The sequence below is a fragment of the Myxine glutinosa genome, chromosome 2 (assembly GCF_964187855.1).
Source record: "Myxine glutinosa chromosome 2, kmMyxGlut1.1, whole genome shotgun sequence".
Taxonomy (NCBI): domain Eukaryota; kingdom Metazoa; phylum Chordata; class Myxini; order Myxiniformes; family Myxinidae; genus Myxine; species Myxine glutinosa.
In genome coordinates, this window is record NC_136262.1 from 103,615,813 (window position 1) to 103,633,444 (window position 17,632).

At 49.9% G+C, this 17,632-nt stretch overlaps 1 protein-coding gene across 1 annotated transcript in view; it reads left to right on the forward strand.

Annotated features, from left to right (window-relative positions):
* Positions 1-17,632, forward strand: part of LOC137422329 (sodium/potassium/calcium exchanger 2-like) — a 119,554-nt gene that overhangs the window by 22,904 nt on the left and 79,018 nt on the right. The window contains exon 2 of the mRNA XM_078772617.1: positions 13,961-14,020. Coding sequence (XP_078628743.1) covers positions 13,961-14,020 — 60 coding nt within the window. The remainder of the gene's footprint in view (positions 1-13,960; positions 14,021-17,632) is intronic.

Here is a 17,632-nt window from a genome sequence, read left to right on the forward strand (position 1 = left end):
CATCAATCGTCTGGATTGGTCTCCCATCTCCACTGCCTCTGACATCAATTTTTCCTGGGAATTCTTCCAAAGCAAACTGATCTCTCTCATGCACAGATTTATCCCATCTCGCCTTCAGTTGTCTTACCCTTCCTCCCGTCCATGGTACACTGAATCTTGTGGTGAGGCAGTTGCCCTGAAACAACTTGCCTTTGCCTCTTGGAAGGCTAATCCAACTGAAGGCAATCTCAGTTCCTTCCACCAAGCTCGAAACAAGTGTGTGTCTACCCTCAGGGGTGCCAGGAAGCACTATCTCTCCTCACTCAAGAATGAACTCTCAAACCTGTCTCCTTCCTCTAAATCCTGGTGGCGTCTGGTCAAATCCGTTTCTGGTGTTTGTTCCCCCTCCATCCCCTCCCTTACCTCAAATGGCCACACAGTTGACATCGCACGTGACAAAGCCGAATGCCTCAACTCTGTGTTTGCCTCAAAATCCTTAGTCCCAAACCCATCTCTCTCTGTTCCCACCTTTCCCAGTCGAACCCAACTGCTCCTGGAATCTGTGTCCTTCTCTCCTGACAAGGTGGAGGAGTTTTTGTCAAACCTCGACTCTGATTCTGCAACTGGACCAGACGGCATCAGCCCACGGGTCCTAAAATCCTGCTCTGCCGCTCTGTCTCACCCTCTCTCTGTTCTTTTCACCCTATCTTTTGCTCAAGGTCATCTGCCAGCATCCTGGAAATCAGCTAACATTACCGCTTTACACAAAAAAGGTGCAAAAACAGATCCTTGCAACTACAGACCAATCAGCCTGCTCCCAATTATCAGCAAAGTCATGGAATCCATCATTGCTTCGGATATGAAATCTTTCCTCTGCTCCAATGGCTTGATCTCTGATCATCAATTTGGTTTCAGACTAGGTCACTCTACTCTGGACATGCTGCTTCTGCTGTCTCAACAATGGATGGAGGTCCTCAATGCCAAACAGGAAATCAGAGCTGTCTCCCTTGACATATCACGTGCCTTCGATACGGTCTGGCACCCAGCTCTGCGCACCAAACTCTCCTCCTATGGTATCCATGGAAATCTCCATGCATGGCTTGCGGACTTCCTCTCTGGTCGTAGTCAACGTGTGGCCCTGAATGGATTTCTCTCATCTCCCCTTCCTGTTCAGGCTGGAGTTCCCCAAGGCAGTGTGCTGGGCCCTGTGCTTTTTCTGGTCTTTATCAATGATCTCTCCGACTCTCTAGAAAATCCTCTCTATCTCTTTGCTGATGACTCCACTCTCTGCCGCTGCATTCCTCTTCCCTCAGATCGGCAGTCTGCAGCCTCCTCTCTCTCTGAAGACCTGGACAAAATCACAGACTGGTCAAACAAGTGGAACATGTCTTTCAATCCTGACAAATCTCACTCTCTTACTATGTCTCTCCGAAAAGATCGACTGGACAACCCTCCCATCTACTTTCTCAACAATCCTCTCCAAGAAGTTCTGTCGCACAAGCTTTTGGGTCTCACTATCTGCCATGATCTTTCTTGGGAAAACCACATTTCCAAGCTGGCCTCCAAAGCCAGTCGCCGACTGGGCATCCTCCGTCGTGCGAAGTCCTTCCTCGGCACACCTGAGCTCCTCACCACATACAAGGCTTTCATCCGCAGCTCAATGGAATACTGTTCTCCCCTATGGGCTGGTGCTCCTGCCTCACACCTGGCTCGGCTTCACGCTGTTGAATCCAAAGCTTTCAAAATCATTGGAATCTCCCGCGATGAAGCTATCTCTGAGGGCCTTTCACTCACTCACCGCAGGCAGGTAGGTGGTCTTTCTGTCTTCTACCGACTCCTCTCCGGCCTTGCTCCCCCAGCTCTCTCTGTGCTCTGTCCCCCAAATATTCCTACAGGTCGCACAAGATCTGCCAGCAACCCTCTGATGGTTAAACTGCCGAAATCTCGGCTCTCTGCTCACCTTCACTCTTTCATTCCTCTTTTCTCCCGCCTCTGGAACAAACTCCCACACTCCCTTCAATCCCACTCCTCCCTCCAGGTCTTTAAAACAGCTGTTCACCACCATCTCTTATCTTCCCCCATCCAAAACCTTGATCTTTTCTACCCCCACTAATTCACCCCAGATCCACCTTGTTTGAAATTCCAACTTCCTTCCTGGAAGTCCTGGCAGTGTACATATGTTTATACCTCTCCCACCCCCTCCCCCCCCCCCCCCCCTTCACATGCCTCCCCCCCAAAGCCCTCTCCCTCCCACAGATCTCTCGATGTCTCCATGTCTCTCGGTTCCTGCTCTCAAATGTTTTGTTTGTGTCCTTCCCCCTCTCTCCCCATCTTGTCTACCGCTCCCGATGTTATTTGTTGTATGTGTCTGTTTGTCTTTCTGTGTGATTAATGTTCGCTCTTTCACGAGCCTCGATCTTGTATGCAAAAAAAAAAAAAAAAGAAGACATTTCAGCTTTTCATTTTTAATTATTTTGTAAAAAAAATTCTAAAACAAAATTTTTCACTTTGACATTATGGAGTATTATCTGGAAATCAGTGACAAAAAAAATCTCAATTTAATCCATTTTAAATTCAGGATGTAACACAACAAAATGTGAAAAAAGTCAGGGGTCTGAATACTTTATGAAGGCACTATATGGTGCTGATGCAATCCCACTGTAGATTATGGCATAAACTTCGAATTTGGCCAGGGTAATGGAACATAATGATCAACTCCAAGTTTCAAAAGAGACTGTGGGGGTATGTATCGTGCATAAGGTAGTGCGAGTACAAACGGATTTCCCAGATTTTAACATCCTCCTTGAATGATAGCACACTCCCTGATACATTGCCAATGCTATGAAACAGGTACTGTTTTAATAGGTCATTCGTTTTTGCTTTCATTATTTAATTGATCTGAGGTTGTGCAGATCTATGGCAGACCTTCCGTTATAACCCTGGGACCCATAATGCAATTGCATGCATGTACAATTTAAGTCTTCCTTTGTTGAAGGCAATGCCTTCTTCTGTTGGAACAATTCCATGTTGTGACCATGGTCCTGTAAAGTGTACTTTGTCCAAAGAGGTATCAGTCGGAGAAATCAGGGTTGGGAAGTTTACACATTGGGTCAAACCCACAATCAGAGAATGCTTTTCCTGAAATGCCATTGGTGGTTGTTGTCGAGTAACCCTAACCCTAACCCTAACCCTAACCCTAACAGTTAGGATGGGTGATTGATTACAAGTTGATCTATGTTGAAGGAAATAGAGGGGTTTTTTTTAGAGACGTCATCATTGGGTGAATGGTAAACCATAAAGATAAACATTTGATGACTGCGATTGTTCCTTCGTCATTACCTCTGCCACCGAAGGTGGGTGGAGGTTATGTTTTCACCTCCGTCTGTTTGTCTGTTTGTCTATTTGTGGTGAACAGAATGTCTCAAAAAATTGTGGACGGATTTGGACGAAATTTGGTCGAGAGTTTGGGTTCGATTCGATTCGACAAGGAAGAAATGATTCGATTTCGGTGAAGATCCGAATCTGGATCCGGATACGAGAGTTTTTTTTAAATGCCAAAGTGATTCTTCACCATTGAGTGATGGGGTCAAAAACGATAAATATAATATATTTCAAAAATTTGTGGACGACTTATCACAAAACTTGGTGGAGGAGTTGGTTATGTGACAAGAACCAATTCGATTTTAGTTCAGGTCCGAATCCAGATGCGGCCTATCAGTGGGATACAAAACGTAAACCATTGAGCCTGGCGGAGGTATGCGCTCGACTAAGTGTCGTTCTTGTTACGTGGTTGTGTTTGTTCCTTTTTCAAGTCCTTTCCAAATGATTTCTCACGAGCTTATGAGTGGGTTAAATCTCCCACTTTTAAGATTCATGATTTATATTACTTCCCCCACCAGGTGGCGGTATACGACGTATTTATATGGAAGGAATTGGGGCCCTTCCGCCAACATGAACCCCCGGGACTAAGAATTTGTTTTAACCAGCTAAAACTTACAACCAGCATTTTTCAACTCATTTCGTCCGGAGGTTTAGGAATGCATATAAGTCAAACAAACAAACAAACAAACAAGAAAGATGTCGTGCATACATGAAACTTGAGAAATACAAATAAACAATAGTTGCCATAGAAACAGCAATTTGGCAATTTTGGCAATTTTACCGACCACACGTTTTAAATGATCGATTGGTATTCATAACAAATTTGGTTCGTACATATTCTAATTGTGGCCTAATAGGTGTTTTACATGTTCCAGATGACTTTGACTTTGACCTTTGCTAATTTTGACCAAATTTTACTCCCATGTACTATTTGAGGCAATGACTTTTTTGTGCAAGTGGGCAAAATATGTGCAAATAAGCCATGCTAGTTTAAATTTGAAACTTTGAAAAATTATTATTGAGGTATCTATATAATAATAGCGTAAGGACTCGACTTTGTTATCCCTTTTACGCCGCACCCAGTGACCAGATGCCCACGGCACTAATGGATTTACGATCTACGAACCGCGCTCTTTGTTTATCACCTACAGCCATACTCGAAAAATCTGAATTAGCCGACGTTGGGGCCCCAAAAGCATCCGATTAACTGCCGATACGACGCCATTTACGACGCCATCGTATTGGCGTCTGCTGGGCGAAGGCGAAGCAAGCGGTCCGCTGATTGGACAGGCAAAGGCGAAAGCAAGCCGTCCACTGATTGGACAGGCGAAGGCGAAAGCAAGCCGTCCACTGAGTGGACAATCCAGAGCATGCATTTGTGCCGGTGTCGGCGATCGTTGTTCATATACGCACTCTTCATTCTCATCTTTCTTCCTAACTCTTACTCGGACAAGCAAATCCCCTATGCCATCCATAATGGTACACTCTATCCATACACCACATCCTCCCTTCCGTGGATGTTCCACGGGTTTCGGCTAGTCTATATAATAATAGCGTAAGGACTCGACTTTGTTATCCCTTTTACGCCGCACCCAGTGACCCGATGCCCACGGCACTAATGGATTTACGATCTACGAACCGCGCTCTTTGTTTATCACGTACAGCCATACTCGAAAAATCTGAATTAGCCGACGTTGGGGCCCAAAAGCATCCGATTAACTGCCCATACGACGCCATCTTACGACACCATCGTATTGGCGTCTGCTGGGCGAAGGCAAAGCAAGCCGTCCGCTGATTGGACAGGCGAAGGCAAAAGCAAGCCGTCCACTAAGTGGACAATCCAGAGTAGTGGGGCAACTTAGCATAACAATTGTGCATTTTGTGAGGAAAGCACCAAATTTGGCACACTAGTAGACTATCATATTATGAAAAGATCTGGATATTGGGCCATCTCAGATTCAGAGATTTGATTTTTGCAAGATTTCGATTCGATTGGGATCGAAGAGAACACCTTCTTCGTCTTCTGTACAGTGAAGTTGCCAGCCCTGAATTCTCTAGCTACATCTGGGTGCTTCATTGGGAGTGCAACCATGTCCCTCAGGTGAACAGGGACCCACCTGGCATAGTGTGTGTGGTCTAAGGCATGGAACCATGGGACCAGTTCCGTCAGGGCATCAAGGTACATCATGAATGAAGCCTGCCGCAGAGAACGCACGTAGACCAGTACCAACATCTCTAGTTCCAGCGCAGTTGCCCAGTACTGAAAGTTGGGAATGTCTTCTCCTCTCTGGTGACACCAGTCTTCGAACTCAGGCAGGTCTTCTGCATCATCAGCATATGTCATACAGTGGCGTTCATACGCACGGTGTTGCAGGATGTGCAGTGCCGCTGCAGTGATTTGATGAGCTCTTCTTGTGCGGGTGACGTGGGCAGCTTGCAGGAAGGAGTCGGCCGTCCCTGGCGTTGCAATCTCAGCTTGCAAATCTGCAAAATCTGCAAATCTTGCAAAAATCTAATCTCTGAATCTGAGATGGCCCAATATCCAGATCTTTTCATAATATGATAGTCTACTAGTGTGCCAAATTTGGTGCTTTCCTCACAAAATGCACAATTGTTATGCTGTAGCGGCTACCGCTGGGTTTTCACAATCGCCTTGCACCTATCAAGGACGCGGAGCGATCACCATGCCGGGCTCGTCCAGGACGCCCGGGCAGGCCCGCACTCAACTTGCCAGGCCTCGGTCGGGACGCCCGGGCATGCCCGGGCAGGCTCGCCCTCAACTTGCCAGGCCGCAGCCAGGACGCTCGGCCACGCCCCCTCTCGCCTTTCCTGGGCAAACGCTCCGGGATAATGTGTGTATATATATTGCTGCCCGATAAACGGGCTTTTGAGAGTACCTGAGTGTTTTGTTTGAATAAAGCAACTCGGACGAATTCCATCTTTTTGTCGCGTCCATTCTTCCGATCGACGTGGGAGCCCGAGCTCCTTCATTGGTGACCTACCGACATGGACACGGCAGTGGCCCTTAAACTGCCTACCTTCTGGGAGGCTCACGCGGCGGTTTGGTTCGCACAGGCGGACTCCCTGTTCGCCCTGCGAGGCATCACGGCCGACGACACCCGCTTCCACCATGTGGTAGCAGCGCTCGGTTCAGCCACCGCGGCCCGCGCCCTGAGCCTCCTCGAGAGCCCGCCAGCCGCTGACAAATACGGCGCGATTAAAAAGCTCCTCCTCGACGCTTTCGCCCTCCCATCGGCGGAATGCGCACGGCGCCTGCTCGTCCTGCCCGAGCTCGGCGACACGCGCCCTTCCGGGCGAATGGACTACATGCTTTCGCTGCTCGGCGAGCACTCTCCGGCAATCCTGTTCCAGGAGCTGTTCCTCCGTCAGCTGCCTAGCCCGGTACGCCTCGCCCTGGCAAGAACGACGATCATGGATCCCCGTGCCCTTGCCAGGGAAGCCGACAAGATCTCCGCCGCAGGCCAGCGCATCGCAGCAGCGACCTGGGGCCCACCGCCGTCCGACGCAACACCCATGGCGCCCGAGCACCCGGCACGGTCGACGACCGAACTGCCGACGCAATTGGCGGCCGCTACACCGAGCCAACCACCTCCAGCACGACGACCGGGGCCTCCACCTGACCAAGCGTGGTGTTACTATCATGCCAGGTTCGGACAGAAGGCCCGGACATGCCGACCCCCGTGCACCTTCGGCAGGCCGGGAAACGGCCGGGCCGGCGTTCATTACCAGCCATGAGCGCCGGCCACATGGGCAACTTACTGTTCATCACGGATAAAGCGTCCGGACGGCGCTTCCTGTGCGACACCGGTGCCCAACTGAGCGTCATACCCGCCTCTGACCAGGACAGGCAGTCCGCGGTTTGCGGCCCCTCCTTGGTTGCGGCCAACGGATCGGCCATCCGCACCTTCGGCCCGCGCAACGTCACCCTCTGCTTCGGCGGCCAACGCTTTGCTTGGACGTTTGTAACCGCAAACGTGCCCATGGCTCTGCTAGGCGCCGACTTCCTCTGCGCACACGGACTGCTGGTGGACGTCCAACGGCGTCGTTTAATCAACGCCGAAACCTTCAGCTCCCTGGTATGCACATTGAGCAGCTCCGCGCCGACCGAGCTGGCATGCGCCCTCCCGGCGGCGAACGCGTTTGCTCGCCTGCTCACGGAGTTCTCGGCCCTCACGCGGCCGACGTTTTCGGCCGTCGCAGTACGGCATGGGATCGAGCACCACATACCAACCACGGGCCCGCCAGTCTATGCCAGAGCCCGCTGCCTCGACCCAGCCAAGCTCGCCGTGGCCAAAGCCGAGTTCGACACTTTAGAACACTTCGGCATCATGCGGCGCTCCGATAGCGCGTGGGCTTCGCCACTACACATCGTTCCAAAGCCAGGGGGCGGCTGGCGCCCATGTGGCGACTACCGCCGCCTTAACGACGCTACCACCCCCGACAGGTATCCGATCCCGCACATCCAAGACTTCTACGCCCGTTTGGCGGGACGGGTCATTTTTTCGAAAATTGATCTCATACGGGGATATCACCAGGTCCCTGTCAGGGCGGCCGACGTCCCTAAAACGGCAGTCATCACGCCGTTCAGCTTATTCGAATTCTTACGGATGCCATTTGGTCTCAAGAACGCGGCTCAGGCGTTCCAGCGCTTGATGGACGGCGTGCTGCGTGACCTGCCGTTCCTTTTCGTTTACCTGGACGACATCCTCGTCGCCAGCACGTTCCGGGCCGAGCACCTCCTCCACCTCCGAACACTGTTCGGGCGCCTCACCGAGCACGGCCTCATCGTCAACCCGGCCAAATGCCACTTCGGCACGACGGCCGTTGATTTTTTGGGCCACCACATCACCAAGAACGGGGCTGTGCCGCTGCCAACCAAGGTCGAGGCCATCACCACGTTCCCGCGTCCCCGCACCATAAAGGCCCTGCAGGAATTCCTGGGAATGGTGAATTTTTATCACCGCTTCGTGCCCCGCGCTGCTCAACTCATGCGGCCCCTCTATGAAGCCCTCCGGGGCAAGCCGGCCAAGCACGACATCGCCTGGTCCGCAGCAATGGACGCGGCCTTCCAAAGCTCAAAGCGGGCCCTCGCCGACGCAACACTGCTCGCTCACCCGGTGCTCAACGCTCCCATCGCCCTCACCACGGATGCCTCCGACTACGCGGTGGGCGCCGTACATGAGCAATGGGTGAACGGGGTTTGGCAGCCCCTCCCTTTTTTCAGCCGGCAGCTCCGGCCGAACGAGCTCAAATACAGCACGTTTGACCGTGAGCTCCTCGGTATACACCTGGCCGTCCGCCATTTCCGCCACCTCCTGGAGGGCCGACCTTTCACGGCGTTCGTCGACCACAAGCCGTTGGTTTACGCAATGGCCAAGGTCACGGAGCCGTGGTCGGCCCGCCAACAGCGCCACCTCTCTGCCGTGTCGGAGTTTACCACGGACATCCGGCACGTCGCCGGCAAAAACAACGCCGTGGCCGACTGTCTTTCCCGGGCCAGCGCGAACGCGGTCCACCTGGGCGTGGACTTCGCGCTTATGGCGGCGGACCAAACCACCGACACCACAGTGCAAGCCCTCCGGGCGGCGGACACGGGCCTCCGCCTGGCCGACATCCCCTTCACGGACATTGTCCTGCTCTGCGACGTCTCCCAAGGCCAGCCTCGCCCCATCGTGCCCGTCACCTGGCAACGCCGCATCTTCGCCTCCCTCCACGGCCTTTCCCACCCGGGCCGGAAAGCTTCCCAGAAGCTGGTGTCGGCGCGATTCGTCTGGCACGGCCTTCGTCGGGACGTCCACGATTGGACCAGCACCTGCACAGCCTGCCAACGGGCCAAGGTCCACCGACACACCCAGGCCCCGCTGGCACCTTTCACCGTGCCTGAACGACGTTTCGACCACGTCAACGTGGATCTGGTGGGCCCCCTCCCCCCGTCACGGGAGTTCACACACCTGCTCACCATGGTGGACAGGACCACCACGTGGCCGGAGGCCGTTCCCCTTGTCTCCAGCCCCACCGCCGACGTGGCGCAGGCTGTCATCGCCACCTGGGTCGCCCGCTTCGGCGCACCGGCGGACATCTCGTCAGACCGCGGACCACAGTTCACCTCCGAGCTGTGGGGCGCGGTCGCCCGCAACCTGGGGGTCAAGCTCCACCGTACTACGGCCTACCACCCCAAAGCAAACGGGTTGTGTGAGCGATTTTACCGCTCCATGAAGGCCGCGCTCATGGCCGACCTTCAAGACGGCGGTTGGGCCGACCCGGCTGCCGTGGGTCCTTTTGGGCCTCCGCACGGCCCCCAAGGAAGACCTCCAGGCATCCACCGCCGAGCTCGTCTACGGCCAGGCGCTACGCGTCCCGGGCGAATTCGTGCCCGACGCTACCAGTCCCTGGTCCGCAGCTCACCAGTGCTCGGACCTCCAGGAGGCCGCCGACGGTTTGCCCCCGTGCCAACATCCCACCACGGTGACCCCCAGTCCTACGTCCCCCCAGCACTTCGCACAGCGGAGTATGTTTTTGTGCGTCACGACGCACATCGGGGGCCACTCCTGCGACGGGTGGCCTTCCGGGTCCTGCGACGGGACGACAAGTCGTTCGTCATCGACATCGGTGGCAGGTCGGACCGGATTGCGGTGGACCGCCTCAAGCCGGCGCACGTGGACGTCGACCAACCACCACGGGTGGCCCTTCCGCCACGGCGAGGCCACCCCCCATCCACGGTGCCCCCCACTCGACCGCCCACCACCACACCGGACCCCCCCCCCCCCACGACCCGCCAGGGGTCGCTTCGGCCGGGTCATCAGGACCCCCCTCAAATTGACCCTGCCGGTGCAAGTCGATTCTGGGGGGACGTGTGTAGCTGCTACCGCTGGGTTTTCACAATCGCCTTGCACCTATCAAGGACGCGGAGCGATCACCATGCCGGGCTCGTCCAGGACGCCCGGGCAGGCTCACCCTCAACTTGCCAGGCCGCAGCCAGGACGCTCGGCCACGCCCCCTCTCGCCTTTCCTGGGCAAACGCTCCGGGATAATGTGTGTATATATATTGCTGCCCGATAAACGGGCTTTTGAGAGTACCTGAGTGTTTTGTTTGAATAAAGCAACTCGGACGAATTCCAGCTTTTTGTCGCGTCCATTCTTCCGATCGACGTGGGAGCCCGAGCTCCTTCAATGCTATATTTAGCTTAGCTGCCGGACTAGAGCATGCATTTGTGCCGGTGTCGGCGATCGTTGTTCATATACGCACTCTTCATTCTCATCTTTCTTCCTAACTCTTACTCGGACAAGCAAATCCCCTATGCCATCCATAATGGTACACTCTATCCATACACCACATCCGCCCTTCCGTGGATGTTCCACGGGTTTCGGCTAGTCTATATAAAATGGAGCAAGTGTATCTATGTCCATCCCGCCACTAACTGTACCTTTTATAATGTGTAATAAATAAAGCAGTGTTTATCAGTGTTGTTTGTGCTCCTGTTAGAGCATAATAAATTGCATATGTGTCGGATGTACCCATGGCCAGGTCATGGGTCCATCCCACCATGGGGGACAGGAATTGGATGACTTAACATTTTCGGAACATCTTTCCTGACTCCTTCTACTGCACTCGTGCCACAGTGCAAGTGGTTTACTGACCCTGCTGCAGATAGGGGATTATTAGCCATCACCCAAATATATATTTGCCCCATTTCTCCCACTCTCCCCCCACACCTCACCCACCCATCTCCCTCGCCATCAGGCTGCACTCAAGGGGAGTTGGTGTTTCTTGTGGTAATAATAAATTCACAAAAAGTCTCATTTGATTATAATTGCGGTGAAATTGAAAGTCATTTGGCGTCATGGAAAATGTCAAAATGGCTAAATCTGATTTTTGGTGAACCAATTCAATTCAATTCAATAAACTTTATTGTCATCCCATCCATATACAATACAGTATAAAATGGAATGAAATGATGTTCCTCCTGGACCTCCTGGAATTCAGTGGCCCAATAGGTAAGCCCTGTTCAAATTTCAATTAAATCGGATGAAACTTGATGAGTTTGTGACCTTGACCTTTGACCCTTTAGGCTTTTGACCTCAAAAACAATATGCTTCTAGGTTTTGATTGTTCAACCAATTCATTGACCAAATATGCAAATTATGTTCAAACTAGCGGAATACCCACCCTTACCGACAAGGCCATCCGTGAATGTGAAGTGATATATGATAACAAACTTAAATAAATGTTTTACTTATAACTTAAATTAAATAAACAAAAATAAATGCAGACATAATTATACTAATCGCCATGGCCCCAGACCCATGGAAGGCATGATTACACAAGAGTGAAGGAAACATGGAAAATTTTGGATGTAAATATTGTTACGGCCATGGAAATGGAGGCCCAATCATTCAGAGACACATAGTAGTTCCCAGAATTCGATGTCTTCAATTTGTGTGTAGAATAGAGTTCCCATCCGTGGTTTAGAGTGATGGGGGAGGGAAATGGCGTTGTGAGTTTAGCATGTTTCATTCCCCGAATAATGTTCCCCGAATCCCGATTTTCCAACTTTTAGCCGAACAATACATATTTCAATCCCCCTTTAATTTCCCCACCTATCAATCCATCTTTCGACCCTTCTTTAAATCCAGCTACGCATCCATGGTTGGTTCTTCATCGTTTAGCTTCCAAACAGTAACTCCTCAGTCCTCATGATCCTTCTCTTTTTTCCTTTCAAACACTGTAACTCCCATGGGAAACTTCACTCACCTGAATCCTCCCGTTCTCTCCTCCATCCCAAACCCCTCCCCTCCTCCTTTTGCCTCCCAACCCCCACTTCACAATCCTGCCCCCCCTTACACATATTCAATTCTGGCAGGTATTCACAAAGCATGTTTACAAGTACTGTATGTACAGTGTGTCATCACGTACCGGTATGTATTCCCCTCATCCCCTAATCGACACCCACGTCCTCGGATTCATATTAAGTTACTTTAGCAACTTGAAACACGGGAATGAAAGATTAAAATGGCGCCAATCATGCATGGGCGCCCACGGAACTACGTAACTTCCGGTTAGTGCACCCTTCGCGACAACAGTCACGTGATTGGATACGTTGAAAACAAACCACAAAAGGGCACGTGTTACAGCTTTCTTCCGGTAGTCTCGCCCTCACCTATCCAATCGGAAAGACAGATGGGGGAGGGGCAACATTGAGATACGACATAAGAAGGAAGAAGATGGCGTCGTGTCGTGTCCTTGCACACCTTTCACTAGACCGGCGGAGTGAGCGTTGCCCAATGATAATGCAGATGGTCCTTCCTCCGTAACACTCACACGCCGCACGTCTCCATGCGTTCAGTGATGAACCGTCCACAGCATAAACCTGATGCAGGCTTTTTGAAGGGAAAATTATTGAGGTGTATAATGTAATATTTTGGCCAGTGATGCAGTCAGATGCTGGGAGCGTAGCGACAGGGCCTCAATGCAATGGTGTGCAGAGGCAAGAGGTGAAGGATGTGTGCATGTGAATGAAGAAGGGCACGGGAATGAAAGGAAAGGTGGGAAATGGAGGAATGAAAGGCAGCTAATGAGAAGAAAAGCGAAAAGGAAGATAGGGAACCCAGACAGACGAGAGTGTGTGCTGCGTGAGCTTCCTGACAAAACCTGACCCAAGAAGAAGCCTTTTCACGCCTGTGTGCTCTCCCCTTTCTTTATATATATATCAACAAAGGAAAAGATGTGAGCTATTGGCAAATAATAAACCTTTTGTTTATTTAAATATCATATCTTGCTATCATGATGATGAAACCGATGGCTTTGCTGGCGTTGGCCTAGTCAAAATAAGTCACTTCTGCAGACCAGTTGAATTATTTCCGGCCTAGTGAGCTGTTGGCCCTACTGGTCTGGCTGGCCAGTGAAAAAAACCCCGTAATAATGAACCCTGCTTCCTGTGTCTCTATGTACCTGCAGAACCTATCAGCATGCCTCCTCTTTCTTTCCTTGCCCCGCAAAACTGTGGTGGAATCGACTGCCTCTCCCTTCTTTGCCAACTTTACCTACAACCTTCAGCAGTTCAAGTTCCGGATCAACAAGCTCTCCCTGATTTAGCCTTTTCCCTTCCTTTTCCTTCACTTCCTTTGTTACAGAAGGTCATCCTGATTGACTCTAGGTGTCGTCACCTTTCTCTTGTAAATTTAGATTCTAAAATTCTGTCCTTTACGAACACTTTCTGTGAGACATCGCCGACGCCACAAAAAATTTATCATAGTGACATAAAATACAGAAATAAATAAATATGAATCTTGTAGGCCATCTCATGTTTATTTCCTTTTCATATAAAGCAAATTGTTTTGGCACTAATTGGCTAAAGTCCTGTGAGCCTTTGAACTTTTACGCTCTGTTGTGTTATTTGTTGAGCATTCAGCAACCTTTGTTTCCATTTTCACCTGCAAGAGCTAAAGTCTTGTCCGTCACTGCAGACCGACACTAGCCTTCGCAGAGATAAGTATTCTGTTGTATTCACGTGTTGGTATGCGGTGTGTGTGTGTGTGTGTGTGTGTGTGTGTGTGTGTGTGTGTGTGTGTGTGTGTGCAGGTGAGTGGCAGTTCATCGGATCCATTACAAGTAGAACAAAGTGATGATCGCCGCATCAAGGTACCCTGAGCATTCCAGTTGGTTCATCACTTCCCCTTTCCACCTGAGTTTTCAGACCACATGTTGTTTAATTCTAGGTTTGTATTTAAAATTATTGGTTTGCATAATTCGACCCGTCCTTCACATTTGGCCGCCTCCCATCTTCCTCGACGTTTGGCAACATCATCAATCCTGTTCACAAGAAGGGTGCAGAAACAGATCCTCTCGACAATAGAAGTGTGCGCTTCTAATTTCAAGAAAAGTCATGGAATCCATCCTTGCTGCCAATGTCAAGTCCTTCCTCTTTCCAAACAGCCTGATCTCTGTCCATCTGTTTATATTTTGTCCCAGTAACTCAACTATTGAGTTGCTGCAGCTTCTATCTTAACAATGGTCTGAGGCCCTAAATTTCAAACAAAATGTCAGGATGATCTATCGTCCTTGACATATCTGGTGCATTCGCCACAGTTTGACATCCTCGTCTGTCTGTCAAGTTGCTGCCTGTGGTGTACAATGTCACCTTCACACCTGGATTTCTGACTCCGTCCACTTGCACACTCAATCCATTGCTATCGATGGAGCCCTCTCTACTCCTCCCCCAGTGGTAGTGACTTTACACCTCTTCCTTTCTGTTGATGACTCCACATTGTGTTGTACAATATCCCATCCCAATGACAGACAAACAGCAGTTGCATCACTTTGCTGAACTGGAATTTATTAGATGTTTGTCTGACAAATAGAACATTTCAATCATGAAATGTCTCAGTTTCAACCTATTTCTCCTTTAAGATTTGATGGTGGGAAAAGGACGTCCGAGACGTTTGGATTCCAAGTCAATCCCCTTTATTGAAACAGCCACCATTCAACCCACTGGTACTTCTTCCGGGAAACCTATACCGGAAAATCCCCTGATAAACTAGAGCTCAAGCATATTTATAAAAATATAATTATAAAATCCATTATAAAATTATAAAATCATACTCATACATTATAAAATCCAAGACCACTGTTAATATGGAGTATGAAGGTCTTCTCGGAGCATTGCAGAACTTTGTAAGGTCCGTCATATGGTTGTTGCAAACTTGCAAGGGTTTCCGGACAGCGTCACGCAGTACGAATATGTGGGTGCACGTAGAAAATTCCTGGGGAATAAAAAACCGGGCTGCAGTGTTGTGGCTGCGATTTGGAAGAAATTGATGGCAAAAGTTGACCAGGCCCAAAAACTCTTGCAGTTTCCATTGAGATGAAGGTAATTGGGAATCCTGAATAATGTGCACCTTCTCCTTGAGCGGACGGATGCCCAAGCGGTTAACACAGTGGCAGAGGAAATTCAACTCCGGAAGATATGCACTTTGTGGAATTGATGATGATGCCGAAGTCCTGCAAGCGGGTGAAGAGAAGACATAGGTGTTCCTAATATTTTTCTCCAGTTGCACTGGCAATTAGAATATTATCTATATACACGTAGCAGTACAGTCGGACCCCGACATTCGCGGGGGTTACGTTCCTGGAGAATGCCACGAATGCCGAATCCACGAATGTGGGGCATTGTTTGAATGGGGTAGAATTTTTTTTCGTGCTCCAAACCTTGACATGTGTTGTTCCAACATTCGCGAATCCTGCGTATTCATGGTTCATAACATGTGACCTGCTTCTACATTTGCACCTCGTGTATTCGCGCTTAAAATCAAAAAAAAAAAAAGTATATATATATTACACGTCAGGACGGGTTTCCTATATCCACCACCACAGATATTAATTTAGCCTCAAAATTCTTCGACAGAAACCTGCTCTCTCTTATGCACAGATTCATCCCATCTGTTCAATTATATTACCTGTCCTCCCATTCTTGGTACTCTGAATCCTGTGGTGAAGCAGTTGCTTTAAAACAACATGCATTCTCCTCCTGGAAGGCAAATCCAACTGACGACGACCTCAGATCATTCCACAAAGCTCGCAACAAGTGTTCCTACTCTCTCTCTCGAGACAGAAAACACGATCTGTCCAACCTCAAGAATAAGCTTTCAAACTTGTCTCTCTCCTCTAAAACCTGGGGGCACCTTGTCAAGACTTGCACCCTCTGCCCCCTCCGTGCTTTGTCACCCTCAGGTATCTGCAGGACGCACGTGGTCTAGCAGCAACTCCCTCTTAATGAAACTGCCTAAATGCGGAAACCACTGCTCACCTGCACTCATTTATTCCTCTTTTTCCCACACATGTGGAACCACATTCCATACTCTCTGCAATCTCATTCTTCCCTCCAGGTCTTCAAGACAGCTGGTCACCACCTTCTCAAGTCATCCACCATCCAACATCATGATCTTTTCTACACCTGTTAACCGCCCTCCCACCTCTCCCAAATTTTTTTCCATGTCTATCCATCTTGTCCACCCCTTGTGTTATCCCTTACCCCTCACCGTTACCTGCATCCCTTTATTGTCTGCTTCCGTCTATTTTCTCCCTCCACCCTGCTGCTGGCGTTTCCCCTTTCTCCCACTGATCCCTTTGTTTTGTTGTGTCCTGATTTGTTCTGTGTCATAGCTCTTTCACGAGCCTAGACCATACAGTGAAAAAAACCCCCCCCACACCATTCCTTCCCAATTCAAACAATGCCCCCACATTTGTGGATTTTACATTCGTGCCATTTTCCAGGAATGTATCCCCGCGAATGTTGGGGTCAGACTGTACAGTCACACTCCTGGCAGGCAATACATCATTTCTCTGGTATGAGTCGGTGAGCACGTGCAAAAAAACAGCAGGGTCCGTTGTCTCCATGATCTGGTGTTTGATAGGCTGGATTATCACCGATGGCTACGTTATGGATGGGAAGTCCTAAAGTGCTTTCCGAAAAGGGCACGTGGACTTGGATGGATGACCCATGATATTCAACGACAAAACGGTGGATGATCTACGGAGAACACCAAGCTGTGTTTAAATATCGAATATGGACTGGGCGGCCATGTTTAACGTCTACGAGGAGATTGAAATGACTCAAAAAGTCCATACACAGGATGGTGTATCTGGTGTCGGCAACAGTAAACACCCACTGAAATGGGCGACGTGAACCCAAATCAATCTCCAAAAGTAGCAATAGCACTGTTGTTAGCGGCATGTAATGCATATTCCTGTCAATTTTTCCGTTCAGTTGGAGATGGTGGCACAACGCTCTCCTCTGCCCCTGGATCCACAATAAAATGAAGTCCGATAGTACGATCCACGACCAAGTCAAGGCAATGGCCGTATGGCCCGGGTGAACTTGTCACCATTAGTTGTGGGCCTTGTCATTTCCCTGTGGCCGGTACGAGCACGTTCTAGCGGATACTAACATACGTAGTCTATTTCATTGTGTGCACATCACAGTTTGCTTTAAAATCAAGGGTGTTCATTTTATTCTGGCATTGCCCTGAATTTACATGGTCAACAACTATAGGAAATTCAGTCTTTTGAAGTTTTCGGCCTCACCATCAACCATGACCTCTTCTGGGCCAGCTGTATTGCAAAGCTGGCTGGCTTTCTCTACCAACCACAGACTAGGCATCATTCGTCATTCCAAGTCATTCTTTTATAAAGCAGAACTACTCATTGCATATAAGGCCTTTATCCATAGCTCAATGGAGTACTGCTCTCCTCTAT